The sequence below is a fragment of the Meleagris gallopavo genome, chromosome 1 (genome assembly GCF_905368555.1).
Source record: "Meleagris gallopavo chromosome 1, MGAL_WU_HG_1.1, whole genome shotgun sequence".
NCBI classification, from domain to species: Eukaryota; Metazoa; Chordata; class Aves; order Galliformes; family Phasianidae; genus Meleagris; species Meleagris gallopavo.
In genome coordinates this window covers 184,139,572-184,158,105 of record NC_139404.1, presented here as the reverse complement: position 1 = coordinate 184,158,105, position 18,534 = coordinate 184,139,572, and the positions used below count along the sequence as shown (strand labels likewise).

General features: G+C 39.1%; 1 protein-coding gene across 9 annotated transcripts in view; it reads left to right on the top strand.

The window, feature by feature from the left end:
* FAT3 (FAT atypical cadherin 3) overlaps positions 1-18,534 on the top strand; it is a 451,950-nt gene that overhangs the window by 362,126 nt on the left and 71,290 nt on the right. For all 9 annotated transcript variants that reach the window (XM_085216394.1, XM_085216393.1, XM_085216390.1 and 6 more), the window contains 3 exons: positions 4,335-4,610; positions 5,947-6,157; positions 9,449-13,522. In XM_085216394.1, the coding sequence (XP_085072520.1) occupies positions 4,335-4,610; positions 5,947-6,157; positions 9,449-13,522 (4,561 nt within the window). The remainder of the gene's footprint in view (positions 1-4,334; positions 4,611-5,946; positions 6,158-9,448; positions 13,523-18,534) is intronic.

Genomic DNA, 18,534 nt, shown 5'->3' with positions numbered 1-18,534 from the left:
GTTTGGAAGTAAATCTGAAGTAAGTGTGAAAGTACGCACAGCACGAGTACTTGAGTGCCTTCAGTAGGGTAACATGCAGCCTTAGGTGTTTTTTTGAAAGACTTGTTCCAGGCTGACTATTGCTTAAAGCTTCCAGGAGCAGCAGTGGTTGTTGTGAAGTCAGTAGGAAGTTTGCCAGTAGTGCCAAGATGTTATGCCCAAGCTTGGCAACGATTAAATGAATTTGAGTAACCTTTCCTTATATTAAAAATCTGGTGGAATTCCACTTGCTTGGCTTCACATATGTTTGTAGGATCAGGCTTTCTATGAGCCTAGTGTTCATGTCAGTGTAACATTTGTCCTTTAGATAAAGGAAAATATTTTCCCCTCTTATTAAATAACACCTTTCTAGAAGTCATCCTGCTGAAGCAGGAAATCTCTGTATAGGGAAGTAGATTTTAAGATGACTGAATAAGAAGGAGATGGCTCAAAAATAAGCCTATGAATGCGATCCTGAACTTCCCCATCTTTACTTCTCATGTTGCTTTGGTAAGTCACTTAATTGTGCTGCTAGGCAGTATCTTCCTGTACAGAGGATGAGGATAACTGTCACTCACTTCTCTAAAATGTTATAAGGACTGAAGGAGTAATATCTACTCAAAATGACACTTAAGTTCCATTTAATTTTACATTATTTGGTTTCCAGTAGCTCCTAAAATGGTTAGATTTGGAGGAACATAAGGCTACAATTTTTCCATAGTTTAATATTTTGACTGCATAATCAGTATCCCTTTATATTCTGATTTGCTTTTGTGATAAGGAGAATTTACCCCTTCCCCGCCCCAGCAGAGGAGACACTGTAACCTTAAAATCACAGATGATCCTCGGGGATTTTGAGGAACATCTGACAAAAATGAGAATTACTCTAACTCTGGTATAAGAAAAGATGAGTCAGTAATGACCTCTTTATTCATTAACATCACTAGCCCATTGTCTTCCCCCTGCAGATGGAAGTGGCTATTGAAACACAGAATACATTGTAAATAATGCATATTACGGTGTGGATCATTTGACAAATCACTAAAATGCTGTCATCTCCAGGTAATAAAATTCCTACCATGTAAACAGCTCTCAATTGGTTTTACAGCAGGTAGGAGAAATGAAAAAATAGAAGTTCTATCTTGAAATAATATTGTGCCTACTTCCCCATGAACTTGCCAACCACAGTTTGGTGCCCTCAGTATTTACTTTCCCTTTTCCATCCTTCTCACTCTCCAAGCACTGTCATATCTTTAAGTCAGGGTACTACCTTCTGTCTTTTTCAATTGGAAGAAATATCGCTATGGGAAACCATTCTGTTTCCCACAGCCTCAAGGTTTATGCCTGGTTTCTGATGCTGGTCTCATCCCACCCTGTTTTGCTTATGCAGTCTGGTGAAGGCATAAATCATACATCCTCAGCTTGCACAGTCGTGGTGCAAGCTTTGTGATAAGTTTTGTGGCTTCCTCTACTTTCTCAATTCGCCAGAATGAGCCCAAGAAGCACTAGGTATAATACGAAGTGAACCCCACTGCTACATAGTTGCACACAACAGAGCACTTCCCTGCTCTGGCAGTACCTCTGCAACACTTCGCTGTGTATCTCTACCTTTTTTTTTTTCTTTTTTTTACAGAACAGCTTGAGCCTTCACACAGCAGTGTTAAAACCAAACTCCCACATAGGAGCTGACCCCCAGATGGCAGCTTACCTGCTCAAAGTAGGCCAAGATTCAGCATCTGCTGAATCAAATACTCCTGATGTTCTCCAGCAAATCCATTTGAAAAGGTTTTCCTTTTCTGTTGGACTACCTAAAACAATTTAGAACAGAGTTTCTGGCCATCAACTATAAGTAAAATGAAACTTTTTTTTTTTTTTTTTGTCTCAGTTTGCAATGCAGGAGTAAAATAGTCCTTGTTAAAAAGGATTCCTTGTTCCATGTTACAGTGGAATCCAGTGCTTGCAGCCTGGAAGGCCATCTATGTTCTGGGCTGCATTAAAAAAGGGGTGGCCAGCAGGGAGAGGGAAGTGATTGTCCCCCTCTACTCGGCTCTTGTGAGGCCCCATCTGCAGTACTGCATTCTAGGCCTGTGGCCCCCAGTACAGGAAGGACGTGGAGCTCTTGGAGCGGGTCCAGAGGAGGGCACTAAGATGATCAGAGGGCTGGAGCACCTCTCCTATGAGGAAAGGTTGAGGGAACCAGGATTGTTTAGCTTGGAGAAGAGAAGGCTCCAGGGAGACCTCATTGTGGCCTTCCAATAGTTGAAGCGAGCGTACAAACAGGAGGGGGAATGGCTGTTTACAAGGGTGGATAGTGATAGGACAAGGGGGAATGGTTTTAAACTAAGACGGGAGGTTTAGGTTAGATATTAGGAGGAAGTTTTTCATAGAGAGGGAGGTGACACACTGGAACAGGTTGCCCAAGGAGGCTGTGGATGCCCCATCCTTGGAGGCATTCAAGGCCAGGCTGGATGTGGCTCTGGGCAGCCTGCTCTGGTGGCTGGTGACCCTGCACATAGCACGGGGGTTGAAACTAGGTGATCACTGTGGGCCTTCTCAACCCAGGCCACTCTATGATTCTATGATTCTATGAGAACTCTATGAGAGTACCAAAATAGCTCAGGAAAATGCTTTGAAATGCTAAACACCAGTAATCAGATTGTCCTCAGCTCAGATTGCTTCATTGTCTCTTCCTTACACTTGCAAAAGTTGTTCAGCATTGCCTCTGTCCCATTAGAGTAAGGATAGAGTCTTGTTTTTTTGCTCAGGATTTCTTTCTATATTAAAAAACATATATTTGCATTTTCTTCAGATGTGAGTTCTTTGTTTGTTTCTTCCTCAGTCAGGTCAGAAATATGCCTTGATATATTCTTTAGCTACAGCAAGAATATAAGAGTTGTAACATTTCATCATTATTATAGCCCCAGCAACGTATGTTTTCACCCCAATTTTATTGCTATCTGTCCAGGACTGAAGCATAACTTAATAAAGGCTTCTCTCTGCTTCACTCTCGCGTATCATAATCTGCTGAAAATTAAATAGCATGGAATGTGCAGTTGAAGCCCTATGCCATTTAACTTACAAAGTATTTTATTTCAGCTGTCTTTTAAACAGTTCCCAGGCTAGTTCATTACGACTGCTGCTTACAATTGCTCGTGTTCCTTCTGGTAATGCATTCTGCAAACTCTTCGAAGATCAGAGAAATCTAAAGTTTCATTTCTCTCTGAGGCCAACATCTGTTTCTGCAATACTGTAGTAAAAGCATAACTGTATTTTTATTCTGTTAAGAATATATGGGTTTATGAGGTTTGATCAAGTGAAGTAATAAAGTACTTTCTTAAGAAACGGCCAGGTACTTCCCAGAGCAACAGAGAAAATATTATGAGGGATGAGTCAAGTCCTCTAGTCTTAGGGAACAGTCCTGGGCACAACCTTTCCCACGCAGTTTATTATTCTGTCTGACCTCTCCCTCTCCATGTTTCTTGAAGGCTTAGTACCCAAATTTCAAAGACAGACTTGATGCAAATGGTGTAGTTTTCATTCACATTTTTAGCAGCAGTCCCACCATTTGTAAACTTCAAGAAAGTCAATGTTAAAGGGAGGCAAGTCAATGTTCAAGGGAAAATTTGTTAGCTATAAATCCAAACATCACTGGCAAAGGACAAGCAAAGCCATACAAGTAGTCCTTTTTGGCACCAGTGCCTGGAGGTTACTTGTCTGGCTGGTGCGTACTGATCCAGCTGGGAAGAGCCAGCACTGTCATGTCAGCATGTTTCCTGATCTGTCCTCATAGCCTGAGATGTGGCAGCAACTTGCATGATTTGACATTGCTAGTAAGTCGCAACACAACATACGGAGCAGAAAACAATGTAAGATTTATACTCTTAGGATTTGTAATTTGGTCATATAAAAGAAAGATTTAAGTAACTTAATAAGGATTCTTTCATAGCCTTTCTAACAGTGAGGGGAAAAGGAAATTCCTTAATAGCTGCAGAATGCCCTTGTAGCCACACAGCTGTAAGGGACAACAGAACCAATGCCGTTTATCATTGCAGAAGTATTTGCCAATCTATAGATACTGAAAGTCTCCTGTACACTTCTTTGTTAGAGTCAAAGTAGGTAATTAGAACATCTTGCCTCCAAAGTCCTTACAGTTTCTTTGGATCTGAACTATTTAATATTAAATTACATTTCCTAGTACCACTGTACAACAACATAAAGTCAGCTATCTAAAGTCAATTACATTTCTTCAGGTGCTTGTTCAGGAGTCTGACTAGACTTCAGCAACTTCAAATGTTTTTTTCTTTCATTAACTGTAGGTCTTTATCAAAGTGTTGGATAACAACGATAATGGCCCAGAATTTTCTCAGCCAAGTTATGATGTCACCATCTCAGAGGACATCCTCCCCGATACTGAAATTCTGCAGATTGAAGCTATAGACAGAGATGAAAAACATAAACTGAGCTACACTATTCACAGCAGCATCGATGCAATCAGCATGAGAAAATTCAGAATTGATCCCAGTGCTGGGGTGCTCTATACTGCGGAGAGATTAGACCATGAAGCTCAAGATAAGCACATCCTTAATGTCATGGTAAGAATGCAATATTCACTTGGCTCAGGACGCAACCACTGCTGTTTCAGTGCAAACATGCCTTGGTCTTTGCTTGAGTAAAGTACTTTCACTGCAGAAAGTAGCCGTTAATTTCATATTGCCTACCCTGCTGTGTATTTATTTTACCTTTTTTATTTGTACTTCTGTGAAACTTACTGTGAATTCATTACACCTCATACAAAATGATTTACCATCTCAGAGGAGAGCAAGCAGGAAATTATTTAATCTCTTGCCATCTGGTTTTCTCACGCCAGGTAATTTTCGGTGTTTCTGTAGTGAGGCTGAAAGTTATTTGAGAAGTTACTTGTAGGCAGATAACTGTGTTGTTTTCTTCTATGAGTCTATGATTTTTTTTTGCCATACAGAATGCTACAGCCCCTCTGGATACAGACCTCATTTATAGTTTGCTTACAGACTTTTTTTAGTAGATAATCAGTTGATATACAAAATAGTTTTCAGCTTCTCTTTCCAAGTGTTTGAATATACAGAAAAAAATTTACTACTATTTTTTTTGCTTAGTGTGGGTAGATTACAGAATTTAATTCTCTCTGTTTCAAGTGAGTGTTGTATATTATGAAGTGGGAGTTAATAACAAAATATCTGCCTTCCTTTAAACATTGCAGATTGCTACTTATTTAAGTACTTAGGAGCCCTGCAGAACAGTTCTCTAAAGGAACAGTTCACAACATATGAGGCACCGGGCCAACTTTGAGTGGGTAGCCCAGGAATCAGGAGTTGCTGAGGTTTTTAGTATCAGGTTGAGAGAGGGACTTTTCTCTCAATGATACTTCTGTTGGGAGTACTTGGCACTTTCTTAAAGTTATTTCTACTCTGATTACTGTAGATATCATCTTCAAAAAGGTATGTATGTATATGTTGTTGAAAAAGTCCACTGGAAAATCCACATGCCAGACTGATATCTAGACAATTCTACACACTATAGCTCTTTGAAAGAAGGAACAATGTGCAAGGTTTGTTTGTCTGTGAAACAAGGAGTGTTAGGGTAAGGGCATGACCATATAGCATGTATTACAAAAAAAAGAAACATAAAACTAAATTTAAGACGTCATCAAAAAACATATCACAATGATTAGTTACCATGAATTTTTTACAACTGAAAAGAAAAATCTCTGAGCTTCTTGAATTTTATATGTACTGTCTCTTTTGTGTGGTTGTGTTTTAGACTACAAGTTCCTTTGGACAGTTGTAATTACATTGTTTTGTATTAAATAGACCTCAGAGCACTCAGATAACTAATATTAGTGAAGTTTTAATGAATTGATACCGAGATGTACATTACATACTTTTTCTGTAGGTCCGAGATCAAGAATTCCCTTATAGAAGAAACCTGGCCAGAGTCATCATAAACGTGGAAGACTCCAATGACCACAGCCCATACTTCACCAGCCCACTGTATGAAGCCTCAGTCTATGAATCAGCAGCTGTGGGATCAGCGGTTTTACAGGTCACAGCTTTAGACAAAGACAAAGGAGAAAATGCAGAGCTTGTCTACACTATTGAAGCAGGTTAGAACAGAGCGTCAGCACAGAATCTCACTGACATTCACTCCATGATCCTTTTACCTTTAAGTCACTCATTCAAAGCCATCACAGAAAATAGTTATTGAAAGCTACTGGCTTGAAGTGTAGGCCACAGTGGATCCTCCACAAACAAGTGACACAACAGCTTGTACAATCTGCCATCTTTTCCAGTATTTGGATAAGAGCAGCATGGGGACTATAAATTGCCAGCAAAGCTATAGTAATTTAGTGACATGATGGCTCTTGAATGTATGTCTACAAAAAGACCTAAGAGAGACCACAGTGATATCAGAATGAAATTATTTTCATTGTTAATCTCTATATACTTATCTTTACCATATCAACTGAAACAGCAAAATCATCTTTGCTGGTGTAACAGCAAGGCAATGGGGAATTTGCATGATGTCTGCTACTCATGCAAGCAAATGTAACTTTCTCTAGTTTACATGGATCTGAAGTTAGACATTATCTCTAAGTTAAATAATCAGCATATATGCAAGTGAGGTGCCTGGGAAAAAAAGACAAGGAAATGGAAATTTGTAACCTTTGGGGTTTTTAATGTTGCATTTCCATTTTATGCTTTTTGGTAATACGAATCTTCCCATTATGAGACTAACAAAACTTGACTACATTGCCCTGAGCAGAGGTTTCATATGCTGCATGTTGTCCCCATTTTAATCAGGCGTCATGCCTTTCCCATCATTGACTTTGATCCTCCCGAATCATTGTTTATCTTGATCTTATTACAAATGCTTTTCACTAACTGGGATGGCTTGAGTCAATTAGGAACAGGTCAAAAGACAAGTACTGAAATAAGAATATTTACGGCATCTCGTGCTAATATAACTTTACATGGTTTGAGCTCAAACCTTAAATTTAGCTGATATAAACCTAAGCTTAGAGAAGAACCAAGGAGTCTTTTTCTGTCATTATCCTGTAGCTCTGTAGAAACAAGAGTCCTTTAAGCAAATCAGAGGGTGATATTTTTTTGCAGCTAGAGGTGCTGAACTGAGACTATTGTCCTACAAAGACCTTAGCATTCCAACTCTTAATATTTTCTTTATGCACTATGGTCTTAGTAGTGATTTTGCAGTGTTCTCCAATGGCCTTGAAAATTTTACACATGCCCAGGCAGGACAGCAGTGTGCCCTACAGAACAAACCCTGAGTAGACCTCTGTGGGGCAATGTATCTCAAGTCTCCTTCCAGTTTTTTCTGAGTTACCTTATTCTGATGGGCTCCAATGCAGTCACCTTTAGGTGCCAACATAACATAAAAAGCCATAAAAAGCTAGAACTGAGGCTGTATTATACTGGATAGAGAATATGTAATGCAGACAAAAATACAAAGATCAGAAGGGATGCTTTCACTATTAGATGGTTCTTTTTCAGTCTGCATTTTTTTTCTCTTGCTAGAAGCTCTCCTACTACAACCTGTTTCTGTTTCATCACGAGCTCTCTCTGCAGTGTCAGACTTCAAACTTCCATTTGCTATAAGCCGTGCCCTCCCACAGATTCATTATCCCCAGATGTTCAAATCCCACATGCATCAAAATTCAGCCTTTTGCTGCTGTTTGATCCATAAAATCTGTGCAGTTAAGGATACTGATTTGAACTGCAGCATTCAAATTGTATACAGCCCCTTCATTCCAGTGAATTACTTGTATCACTTATGTGTGAAGAGTGTGAAGAGAGCAATTGGTAAAGAAAGTAATTTCTGTGAAATTTCAAAACAAATTCCTAAGGGAGAAGAACCAGCTCTGGCCTTACGTAAGACAATCAGTGGCTACAAATCTTTTGCATTTGCTAGTCTGATAAAATAACAACAGCGGCTTTTGTAGCAATGAGACAATCTGCAAATGAGACAAATACTGTGATCTTTATGAGAATTTGTAGCTCTGGCAGAATCTCAGCTCCTCAGTGAATAGCACAATTTTTATTTTATCTAGCAAAGTAAACTTTACAGATCTGAAAGGATAGATATAAATAGCTACTCCTGGCATTGAACCACGTGCAGTAGTATGTAGCTTAAGTTAGCCTGCAAGTACCAAAATTTACAACAGATAGTGAATCACATCTTTGAAATAATACACATTAAATGTCTTCATTTAGGATTCTATGTATTTGGTATTTCAGCTACAATCCTCATATTTATTTCTTTTTGCACAGCACCTGTAGCAATCACCACTGAAACAAATCTGTACTTATCACCAGTTACCTGAAACATGATCCTCTCCACCTCATGAATTGCAAGCAATTCTCCATATTAAAGTATAAATTATCACAACAGCAGGGACATGTTATAATGATTGGAATCACTGTAACTCAGTACAAACGCAGTTTGCTTTAAAATCAAATTCAGAAAAAGAGGCTGAATGCCTACCCATGCCATCTGCAACACAGCATCCTATCCTTTAAGCAGGCACTCAAGGAGCCAACAAGGAGTTGTTTAATAAAAGCAGTCTGTAATTACAGGTAGGGATCATAGCAATAGTTTTGCCTTGCTAAAGAAGAGGCAGGCAGTATGGCTATGTAAAAAGTGAAAAAAAGTCCCTTGAGAAGGTCCCTGTCCAAACTCACTCTTTTCACCTTTATGCAGTCAGTGGTGTCTGTGCTTGTATGTTATAACAGACATTTCATGACATTTTCTGCTAAGTCTCATTCATCTAGATTCATCCTCTTTGGGGATCATACAATAAACCTTTGTGCCTCTGGATACTTTAATCTCTTTTCTTTGCTATTTGTTCAATTTTATTTTTCTAAATGCCACTTTAACCTTTTTATATGCAGTTCTTTGAGTCTTGAACTACTGTAATCTTCTCTACGGTTGCTTAATATCCCCTTCAATTAAGAGACTGAGTTGTTATCCATTTGTCATGTAATTGGCTTGCTAGCCTCTGATCTAATTTCATTGCCTTAGGTGTACATGTAGTTGACTAACTCCCATAATTTAGAGATGCTTTTTCCTTGTTTGGTGGAAGTAGTGTACATTCACCAGATACTCCAGTACTAAAACTCAGCATCAAAATGATAAATACCAGCACCCGACTTTTTGAATATTTGAGCACGTATAATGTTACTGAAGTTTGAGAAACTTCATGTTACTGATTTTGAGAAAGGAAGACTGGAATGTCCTTTGGAATTATTTTACACTGGTTGTGTGTTGTTTTTTTTTACAATGACTGTCTTTGATAAATTGCCACTAATTGCTCCATAATAATTAGCATTTGAATGTATTGTATTTCATTTCTAACTTGCTTGCAATGTTTATGTTTTAGGAAATACAGGAAACACATTCAAGATTGAACCAGTTTTAGGGATCATTACATTACTGAAGGAGCCAGACCTAACTACAATGGGACAGTTTGTTCTGTCAGTTAAAGTGGCTGATCAGGGTTCTCCACCACTGTCTGCAACAGCAATTGTACGGATATCTGTGACAATGGCAGATAACTCCCACCCTAAGTTCATCCTAAAAGAATACCAAGCTGAGGTTAATGAAAATGTGGATATTGGTACTTCTGTCATCTCTCTTTCTGCAATCAGTCAGTCCACATTAGTTTATGAGATTAAAGATGGGAATGTGGATGGAATCTTCACTATAAACCCATATTCTGGAGTCATCACCAGTCAAAAGGGTCTTGATTATGAGCGTGCTTCCTTCTATCAACTCATTGTACAAGCAACGAATATGGCAGGGATGGCATCAAATGCCACAGTGAACATTCAGATTGTTGATGAAAATGATAACCCTCCAGTTTTTCTCTTCTCTCAGTACTCAGGCAGCATAAGTGAAGCTGCTCCCATAAACAGCATTGTCAGGAGTACAAGCAACAGTCCCCTTGTGATTCGTGCCACTGATGCTGACAGTAACCAGAATGCCTTGCTTGTCTACCAGATTGTTGAATCTACTGCAAAGAAGTATTTCACGGTAGATTCCAGTACGGGTGCAATCAGAACAATTGCAAATTTAGATCACGAAACAATAGCCCACTTCCACTTCCATGTGCATGTTAGAGACAGTGGAAATCCCCAGCTTACAGCAGAGAGTCCTGTCGAAGTTACCATTGAGGTAACTGATGTCAATGACAACCCACCAGTCTTCAGTCAAGCAGTGTTTGAGACTGTCTTGCTTCTGCCCACATATGTTGGTGTTGAGGTTCTCAAAGTCAAGGCTACAGACCCAGATTCAGAGATCCCTCCTGAACTCACATATAGTCTAATTGAAGGCAATATGGATCATTTTTTGATTGATTCAAACACAGGCATACTCACCATTAAGAACAGTAGCCTCTCCAAAGACCATTATATGCTAATAGTAAGAGTATCTGATGGGAAATTTTATAGCACTGCTATGGTGACAATAATGGTAAAAGAAGCCATGGATAGCGGGCTACATTTCACACAGAGCTTTTATTCTACTTCTATCTCAGAAAACACCACCAACATCACAAAGATTGCTGTGGTAAATGCTGTTGGTAACCGTCTTAATGAGCCCTTGAAGTACAGTATATTGAATCCAGGCAACAAATTTAAAATCAAATCCACCTCAGGAGTCATTCAGACAACTGGTATATCCTTTGATCGAGAGGAACAAGAGCTGTATGAATTGGTGGTGGAAGCAAGCCGTGAACTGGACCACCTTCGTGTTGCTCGAGTGGTAGTGAGGGTTTACATTGAGGATATAAATGACAATGCACCAGTGTTTGTAGGGCTTCCATACTATGCTGCTGTACAAGTTGATGCTGAGCCTGGTACCCTGATATATCGAGTGACGGCTATTGATAAAGACAAGGATGAAAATGGTGATGTGTCATATCTTCTGAAGGAAGACTATGGACATTTTGAAATAGATAGGGGAACTGGTAGCGTCACTCTAAAAGAAGCTTTCAATTCTGACTTATCTAATATAGAGTATTTGGTTGTCATTCTTGCAAAAGATGGTGGCAGCCCATCACTATCTGCTTCGGTAGAGCTCCCCATTACTATTGTTAACAAAGCAATGCCTGTGTTTGACAAGCCCTTCTACACAGCCTCCGTGAATGAAGACGTAGAAATCCACACACCAATTTTAAGCATTAATGCAACCAGTCCAGAAGGCCAGGGTATCATTTATATCATTGTTGAAGGAGATCCTTATAACCAGTTTAATATTGACTTTGATACTGGGGTTCTGAGTGTCATCAGCCCATTGGACTATGAAATAAATTCTCTTTTCAAGCTGATGGTGCGAGCCAGCGATGCCCTCACTGGTGCTCGAGCTGAAGTCACTGTGGACTTGGTCATTAATGACGTCAACGATAATCCTCCAGTTTTTGATCAATCAGCTTACAATGCTACTCTGTCTGAAGCATCTTTGATTGGGACTCCTGTATTGCAGGTTGTTGCTACTGATGCTGACTCTGACAATAACAAAATTGTGCAGTATCAGATAGTCCAAGACACCTTTAACAGCACGGATTATTTCCATATAGACAGCACAAGTGGCCTAATTCTGACTGCACGTATGTTGGATCATGAACTCATACAGCAGTGCAGCTTGAAAGTCAGGGCAACTGATAATGGATTCCCACCACTTAGCAGTGAGGTTCTTGTTAGTATTTCAATAACAGATATGAATGACAACCCTCCTGTTTTTAACCAGCTGATATACGAATCGTATGTGAGTGAGCTGGCACCTCGGGGTCATTTTGTGACTTGCGTCCAAGCCTCTGATGCTGACAGCTCTGATTTTGACAGATTGGAGTACAGTATTCTATCAGGAAATGATCGGACCAGTTTCATTATGGATAGCAAGAGTGGTGTAATCACCCTTTCCAATCATCGGAAGCAGAGGATGGAGCCTATGTACAGCCTAAATGTCTCTGTCTCAGATGGGTTGTTCACCAGCACAGCTCAGGTGCATATTCAGATCCTTGGCGCAAACCTCTACAGCCCTGTGTTTTCACAGAGTGTTTATGTTGCAGAGGTCAGAGAAAACGCAGCTCCTGGAACTAAAGTGCTCCATGTGAAGGCCACAGATGGAGATTCAGGTGTATATGGCCAGATAAGCTACTCCATAATAAATGACTTTGCCAAGGACCGATTTTTGATTGATAGCAATGGGCAGATCCTGACAACCGAACGCTTAGACCGGGAGAACTTTCTAGAAAGTGATATCGGGATATTTCTGAGAGCACTTGATGGAGGTGGCAGGACTACGTTTTGCACTGTGAGAGTGATAGTAGTGGATGAGAATGACAATGCTCCCCAATTTATGACAGTTGAATACCGAGCAAGTGTCAAAGCAGATGTTGGGAAGGGTTACTTGGTGACCCAAGTGCAAGCAGTAGATCCAGATGATGGAGCCAATTCTAGAATTACCTATTCTCTGTATAGTGAGGCCTCAGTTTCAGTAGCTGATCTGCTTGAGATAGATCCAGACAATGGATGGATGGTCACCAAGGGTAGCTTTAACCAACTAAAAAACACAGTTCTGTCATTCTTTGTCAAAGCAGTTGATGGTGGCATTCCTGTGAAGCATTCTCTCATCCCTGTCTACATCCATGTTTTACCTCCAGAAACTATTTTGCCTTCCTTTTCTCAACCTCAGTATTCCTTCACCTTAATGGAAGACACCCTCATAGGCAGCACCATTGACATTGTGCATATCGTGCCTAATCAGGGGGCTTTGTATAGCACAGTTAATGGGGAGCTGAAGGAAAACAACAAAGATGGCATATTCATCATTGAACAAGATACAGGGCTTATAAAACTGGATAAGAGACTTGACCATGAGACAAATTCTGCTTTTCACTTCAAAGTGGCAGCCACCATTCAGTTAGACAAAGTAGACATTGTCCTGACTGTGGATGTGGAGGTTAAGGTGTTGGATGTAAATGATAACAAGCCTATGTTTGAAACAGCTAGCTATGATGCCATAATAATGGAAGGGATGCCTATAGGAACAAAACTTATGCAAGTTAAAGCAGTTGATGTAGACTCAAGTGCAAATGGGCAGGTCACCTATACACTTGCAGTGGAATCAGAGCTGGAGAAGATCACAGAAGCTTTCACTATTGACAGCAACAGTGGCTGGATCAGCACACTGAAGGATCTGGACCACGAGAAAGATCCCACTTTCACTTTTGCAGTGGTGGCCTCAGATCTGGGGGAAACATTATCCCTGTCATCAACCACCTTGGTGTCAGTTGCTGTGACGGACATAAATGATAATGCACCTGTCTTTGAGCATGAGGTGTACAGAGGTTCTGTGAAGGAGAGTGACCCCCCCGGGGAGGTGGTGGCTGTCCTTAGCACGTGGGATGAAGACACATCTGATGTCAACCGGCAGGTCAGCTACCATATTACAGGTAAGAAACAACAAGCATGCTTTCTTCCCACAAAAACAGCTTTATTGAAGAACTGTGTGATTGTCCAGTTTCCGGAGAAAGATTAGAAGGGTTTCAGCTAAATTATCAAGGTAAATCTGACACTTACATCTCCCTTCAACCTCTGTATCCTTAATTTGTACAGACTTTTGCAGCAACTAGTAAAACTAGAAAGGGAAAAGAGCAAAAGGGAATGTGTGTTTGCATCTGTGTGTTTCTGTGTTTGTTTGGATGATTCTAATTTCCAAGAATAATTCTTCATGATTTGCTGCAGTGCAGTCAATCCATCATAATTGCTGTACCAGCTTGTAAGTTACAAGGTTTCAGACAAAAAGAAGAACTTTTAATTCTTAAGGAGAAAATATCTGCAGTTTCAAACATCTACATATTTTTAAATAACATTTTTCTTTTTGAGATAGGAAAGTGCTATAGGAATATTTTGAAATTATTCTATTTATTAAAAAAAAATAAATAAATGCAATGCACATTGGAGCAAGCAGGGAATACCGTTTCTTATCAGCACAGATTTCTGGCTAGGGAAATGGTAATCCATTCTGAAATACTGGTTAGCTGCCACACATTGTTATATACAGCGTGAGGCAATTTCAATTACATTACTAACATATTTTTCAAAGTGTGGCAACACTGCTCTTTCCTATTGTGCTGTATTTTATTATCTTTCTTTTCTCCTAGATTCAGGCTGGATTTTATGTGAGCATATTATGAGTGATGAGGTGCTACGGTTATTTTTCTGCCTGCAGCTTGCATTGTCCAATAGATTTTTTTAGGGAACCACTTTGTCATTCCCCCTAAACTTCACCGTCCAAGAACTATTTCTAATTACACAGTAATAACCATATTATTGACCAGATTCACATTTAGTACACCTCACAGGACTAGAATCACTCAAGATGGCATATGGATAGAAGGCAGTGGGCAAAAATTACAAGGATGACAACTCACAGGATAACAGTTTGTATATTTTTCTCTGGAGGATAAGACTTCCACTTCTGTGTTGGCTATCAAACTGGAAATGACAGTGGGATGGTTTGTAGAGACAGGTGGGATCTTCCAGTTAGCTGTAGAGTACCTGTTACGCATCTCAAGTAGTCTCAGTGCAGCCAGAAATTTATTCTGACTATTTATATAAGAGCCTGGATTCAGTTTTAAGTTTCCTACGGGCTGTTGTATTTGTGGTGTAGTGTGTGGTAGGATATTAGAAGGAGAAGCAAAGAGCAGACTTGTGCATTAAGTACAGGATCTGGAGGCTCTGAGCAAGGTGCGTTAGCTGGCAGTCTTGGTTTCCACTAAAACTAAATAAGCAATGCTTCATTCTAGTCGTTTTGTAATATTTGGAGGAATTTTGAGATGTCAAGATAGAAAGTGCTACAGGAAATGCAAATCTTTCGTAGTTGTAACAAAAATATTTTACTATATCCTGATAACAAGCTGAAGTACTGTTTTATCTTTGTTCTAATGGCTTTTAGTCATCTCTTCTAATTAATTATGCTTTTAATTATGTATTAATCTGTTTTCTTCAGATTCCTATGCAGAAATTGGACTTTTGAATAGTAACAATAACATATGATTTACAGTTTTATATCCTTCTGTACCTTAATTTGTACCACACTTCAAAATGCTAGATATTTTCGGTTTTTGTTGCTTCTGAAAACATTTGATGTCAAAGCCCCAAACTTTCTACAGCGCCCATTGCACAATTTCTAAACCATATGAGCTCAGAATCTCCTCTGTCTGAATATATCCTTTGAATTCAAAAGATGCATTTAGAGAAATTAGAGTTTTTTTTAATTAAAATATTAAAACATATTTAAGTGTAGTTTAATTAATGAGTCTATTCATACTTCACTCCAAGTGAACCTTGGGAACTGCACTTGAATATTTCATGGAGTCAGATTTACTGTGTGATTATTCAGATGCTGTCCTTTTGGAGGCATTTGGGGCACTCGTAATTTCCATGAATACAATAAACAAACTGAGGTAAAAGAGAACACTGACAAAAAGGGGAAAGAAGACAAATTACAAGAATGACATTTGGATCCATCAAAACCAGCTTTGTGCAAATGCATCGCTTGGAAAGTAACGCACAGAAAAGAGACTGAAAAGAAAGATCTAGGGGATGAAAGAAAGTGACATTCTGGGTCAGATGTGATTATTAACAAGCACTTTGTGCTTTTTTTTAAGAAATACAAACCCTTACTGCATCTTTCTGATCAGCGTTGAAAAGAAGAAGATACATTCTGGTGGATATAACTATTCTGTTTTGAACTCCTTCTTTGTAGGATTGGTTTCCACAATTACTAGGAGGAAGTTGTCATTTTCAAACCAAGTTTCATTGGCGTTTGATGATGGAAAAAAATTCTGTAGTTACCGTTTGTTATTTGAGATTCAGTAGTAAATGGAGATTTCACAAAGGAAAAAGTGTAATAAAAATCTTAAAATCAACAGAAATCTTAGGTGATACACGTGTGTTTAGGGAGCACAGTGTTTTTCTTTTGAAGGCCCATTTGAACTCACTGCCTATGTAACTAGAGGCAGTTTGACAAGCACCAGGGCTGTGCCAATGTTTAGGTAGGATATTGAGCCATCCAAAAGCCAGCTTCATATTACTGAAACTGAAATGTGATTGGATAGTAGGAAAAATTTCTTCTCAGAAAGAGCAGTGAGGCACTGGCACAGGCTGCCCTGGGGGTGGTGGAGTCACCGTCCTTGGAGGTGTTCAAGGGAAGGGCAGATGTCACAGTGAGTGACATGGTCTAGGAGCGGTCATGGCACGGGTTGATGGTTGGACTAGTTGATCTTAGTGGTATTTTCAACTTTAATAATTCCATGATTCTGTGATTCTAAACTAGGAAAAGCCACCAGAAGAATGTCAGTTGCTAGGACTCTCACCCTGTGAAGTCTTTCACGTTCCCCAGTGCTTTTAATTAGGTGTCATCAGACATGTAAATGTAAGAAGAAACAAGTGTTTGTATTTGGTTCAACTAAATAGAAAGAATTTAGTGCATTTGTTACTTCTGGGGGAGAAAGGTCTAGTGTTATGTGCAGTAATTACCTTGCTGGGTCAATTGCCCACTGTGAGCAAACAGACTTTGTTTGTTTGTTAATTTTATATTTGAAATCCTGACGTTCTGGAGAAATGTGTGCTTAAACGTTTGGGGAAGACTTGTACTGCAGACTGAGGAACAGTGTGCACAACTTCACAGTAACAAAGATGTGAGGACTGAGTTTGTCATTTTGACAGCAACATCATAAAGTTAAAACTATTGATTTTCTGTTGCACAAACGCCTGGAGTTCTAATTAGGATTTGAAAGTATCTAAACAGATGCATGAACGTAAGAGAGAATCTAAATAAATAAGTTAGTAAATATTCAGTTCTCCCTCCCAGATCAGGATATCATTGTAAAAACTGACACTGTTGACTTCTAGTGTTCAGTTCCCTTTTGGCTGTTATAATTCCCTCTGTGTGTGCTTTAGTAATGATGTGTGTCAGGATCTGTTTATTTTGGATCACTGTGTCTCTGCATATCGTTTGTATCTGGCTGTTTTCTTTCTTTCCCCAAACTTGAGCTTGATTTGGCTTTGTACTATTTGCTGACTAGGGAGGGAGGGAGAGTATTATTTAAACTTCATGTAACAAAAGATAAAAGATAATGCTGATTCTTTTAGCCTCAAAGCCATTCTGGAAAGTTACTGGAGTGTTTTTTGTAGCTAGCACTTCACTGTTGTGACATTCAAAGCAGAACATAAGAAAACTGCCAACAGATTTTAAAGAATCCATTAATGCATGCAGTCAGGAGGCTCCCCTTTAGAAAAGCTACATTATTCAGAGCGAAAAACTAATTAATTAGAACACCCCTAGGATACTGAGTCTGCTTACATATATTAGTGAAAAAGTTAATTAATCACTGCAGAATGAGATCTGCATCAAGACATATGTACTCTCACAGAAGTACTGAGAAATGGTTCTCTGAGCCACAGTGTGGATTTTTTTGCCTTTCCTGTTTTTAGAATATTGCCTTGGCATTATTTCAGTCTTTCCAGCTTGTTAATTTTGTTACCTGTATAGTACAACTTCCTTTGTCTCCTATCAAGAAACTATATAGCCAGTCCTGAGAACCGAAAAATGAAGGTAGCATCAGTGAAAAAGCATGCAAATAAACTGTTTTGCATGTGTACTGTGTGTTGCATAGTTCATTCCGAGCAGTACTCTTCTAGTAGAGTAAACAGGGAAAGAAAGGGATCTCAGGGACCATTTTTTAATACATATTCCCAAAATTCCTATGTGTGGTTCTAAAAATATTCCATTAACAACAAAGCAACAGTGATTTTAAAATTGCTCCAAGCTATTCTAATGCCAGCCATAAAAGCCACAAGCTGATTTTAATTAGATTTTACCTTTCCTCCTTACTTAGCCATAGGATAGCCGTACCTGGAGTGAGTGCTTCACAGTAGCTCAGGACAGATAATCATTTCGTTTTACAAAGGAAATGATATGCAGGAAAGCACTGATTGATATCATGAAGCTAAATAGGAGTGCTTAAGACCATTTTTATTAATGGTTTACAACATAAAACTCACTGTGACAAGATTACAGCCTTTTCTAAAGGAGAGTTACGCTTTTTTGTGCTGATGCTGAACTGAATAGAGAGAATTTAATGTTAATCAGCAGGGGTCTACCTTCTTAGACAGTCACATTAAGACACAAGCCAGTGGGTAGATTCTCATTGCCTTGGGTTGTATTCAGCTCTGGCCATCAGTGCACATCAACATACTATGTAACCCTTTTTAGGAGAAATTGCTTTGTACCAAACAGCAGGTTAAATAAGATCTATTCAAGTTCTCTGATGATTATTCCAAACTGTCATAGAAATCAGTGGGAAAATTGAAATGTGCTCGGCTTTGTGACCTAAAAAGGTGATTTTCTATCAACAGAAAATATCCGTGTTATTCATGGTTGATAAATTGGTTTTGT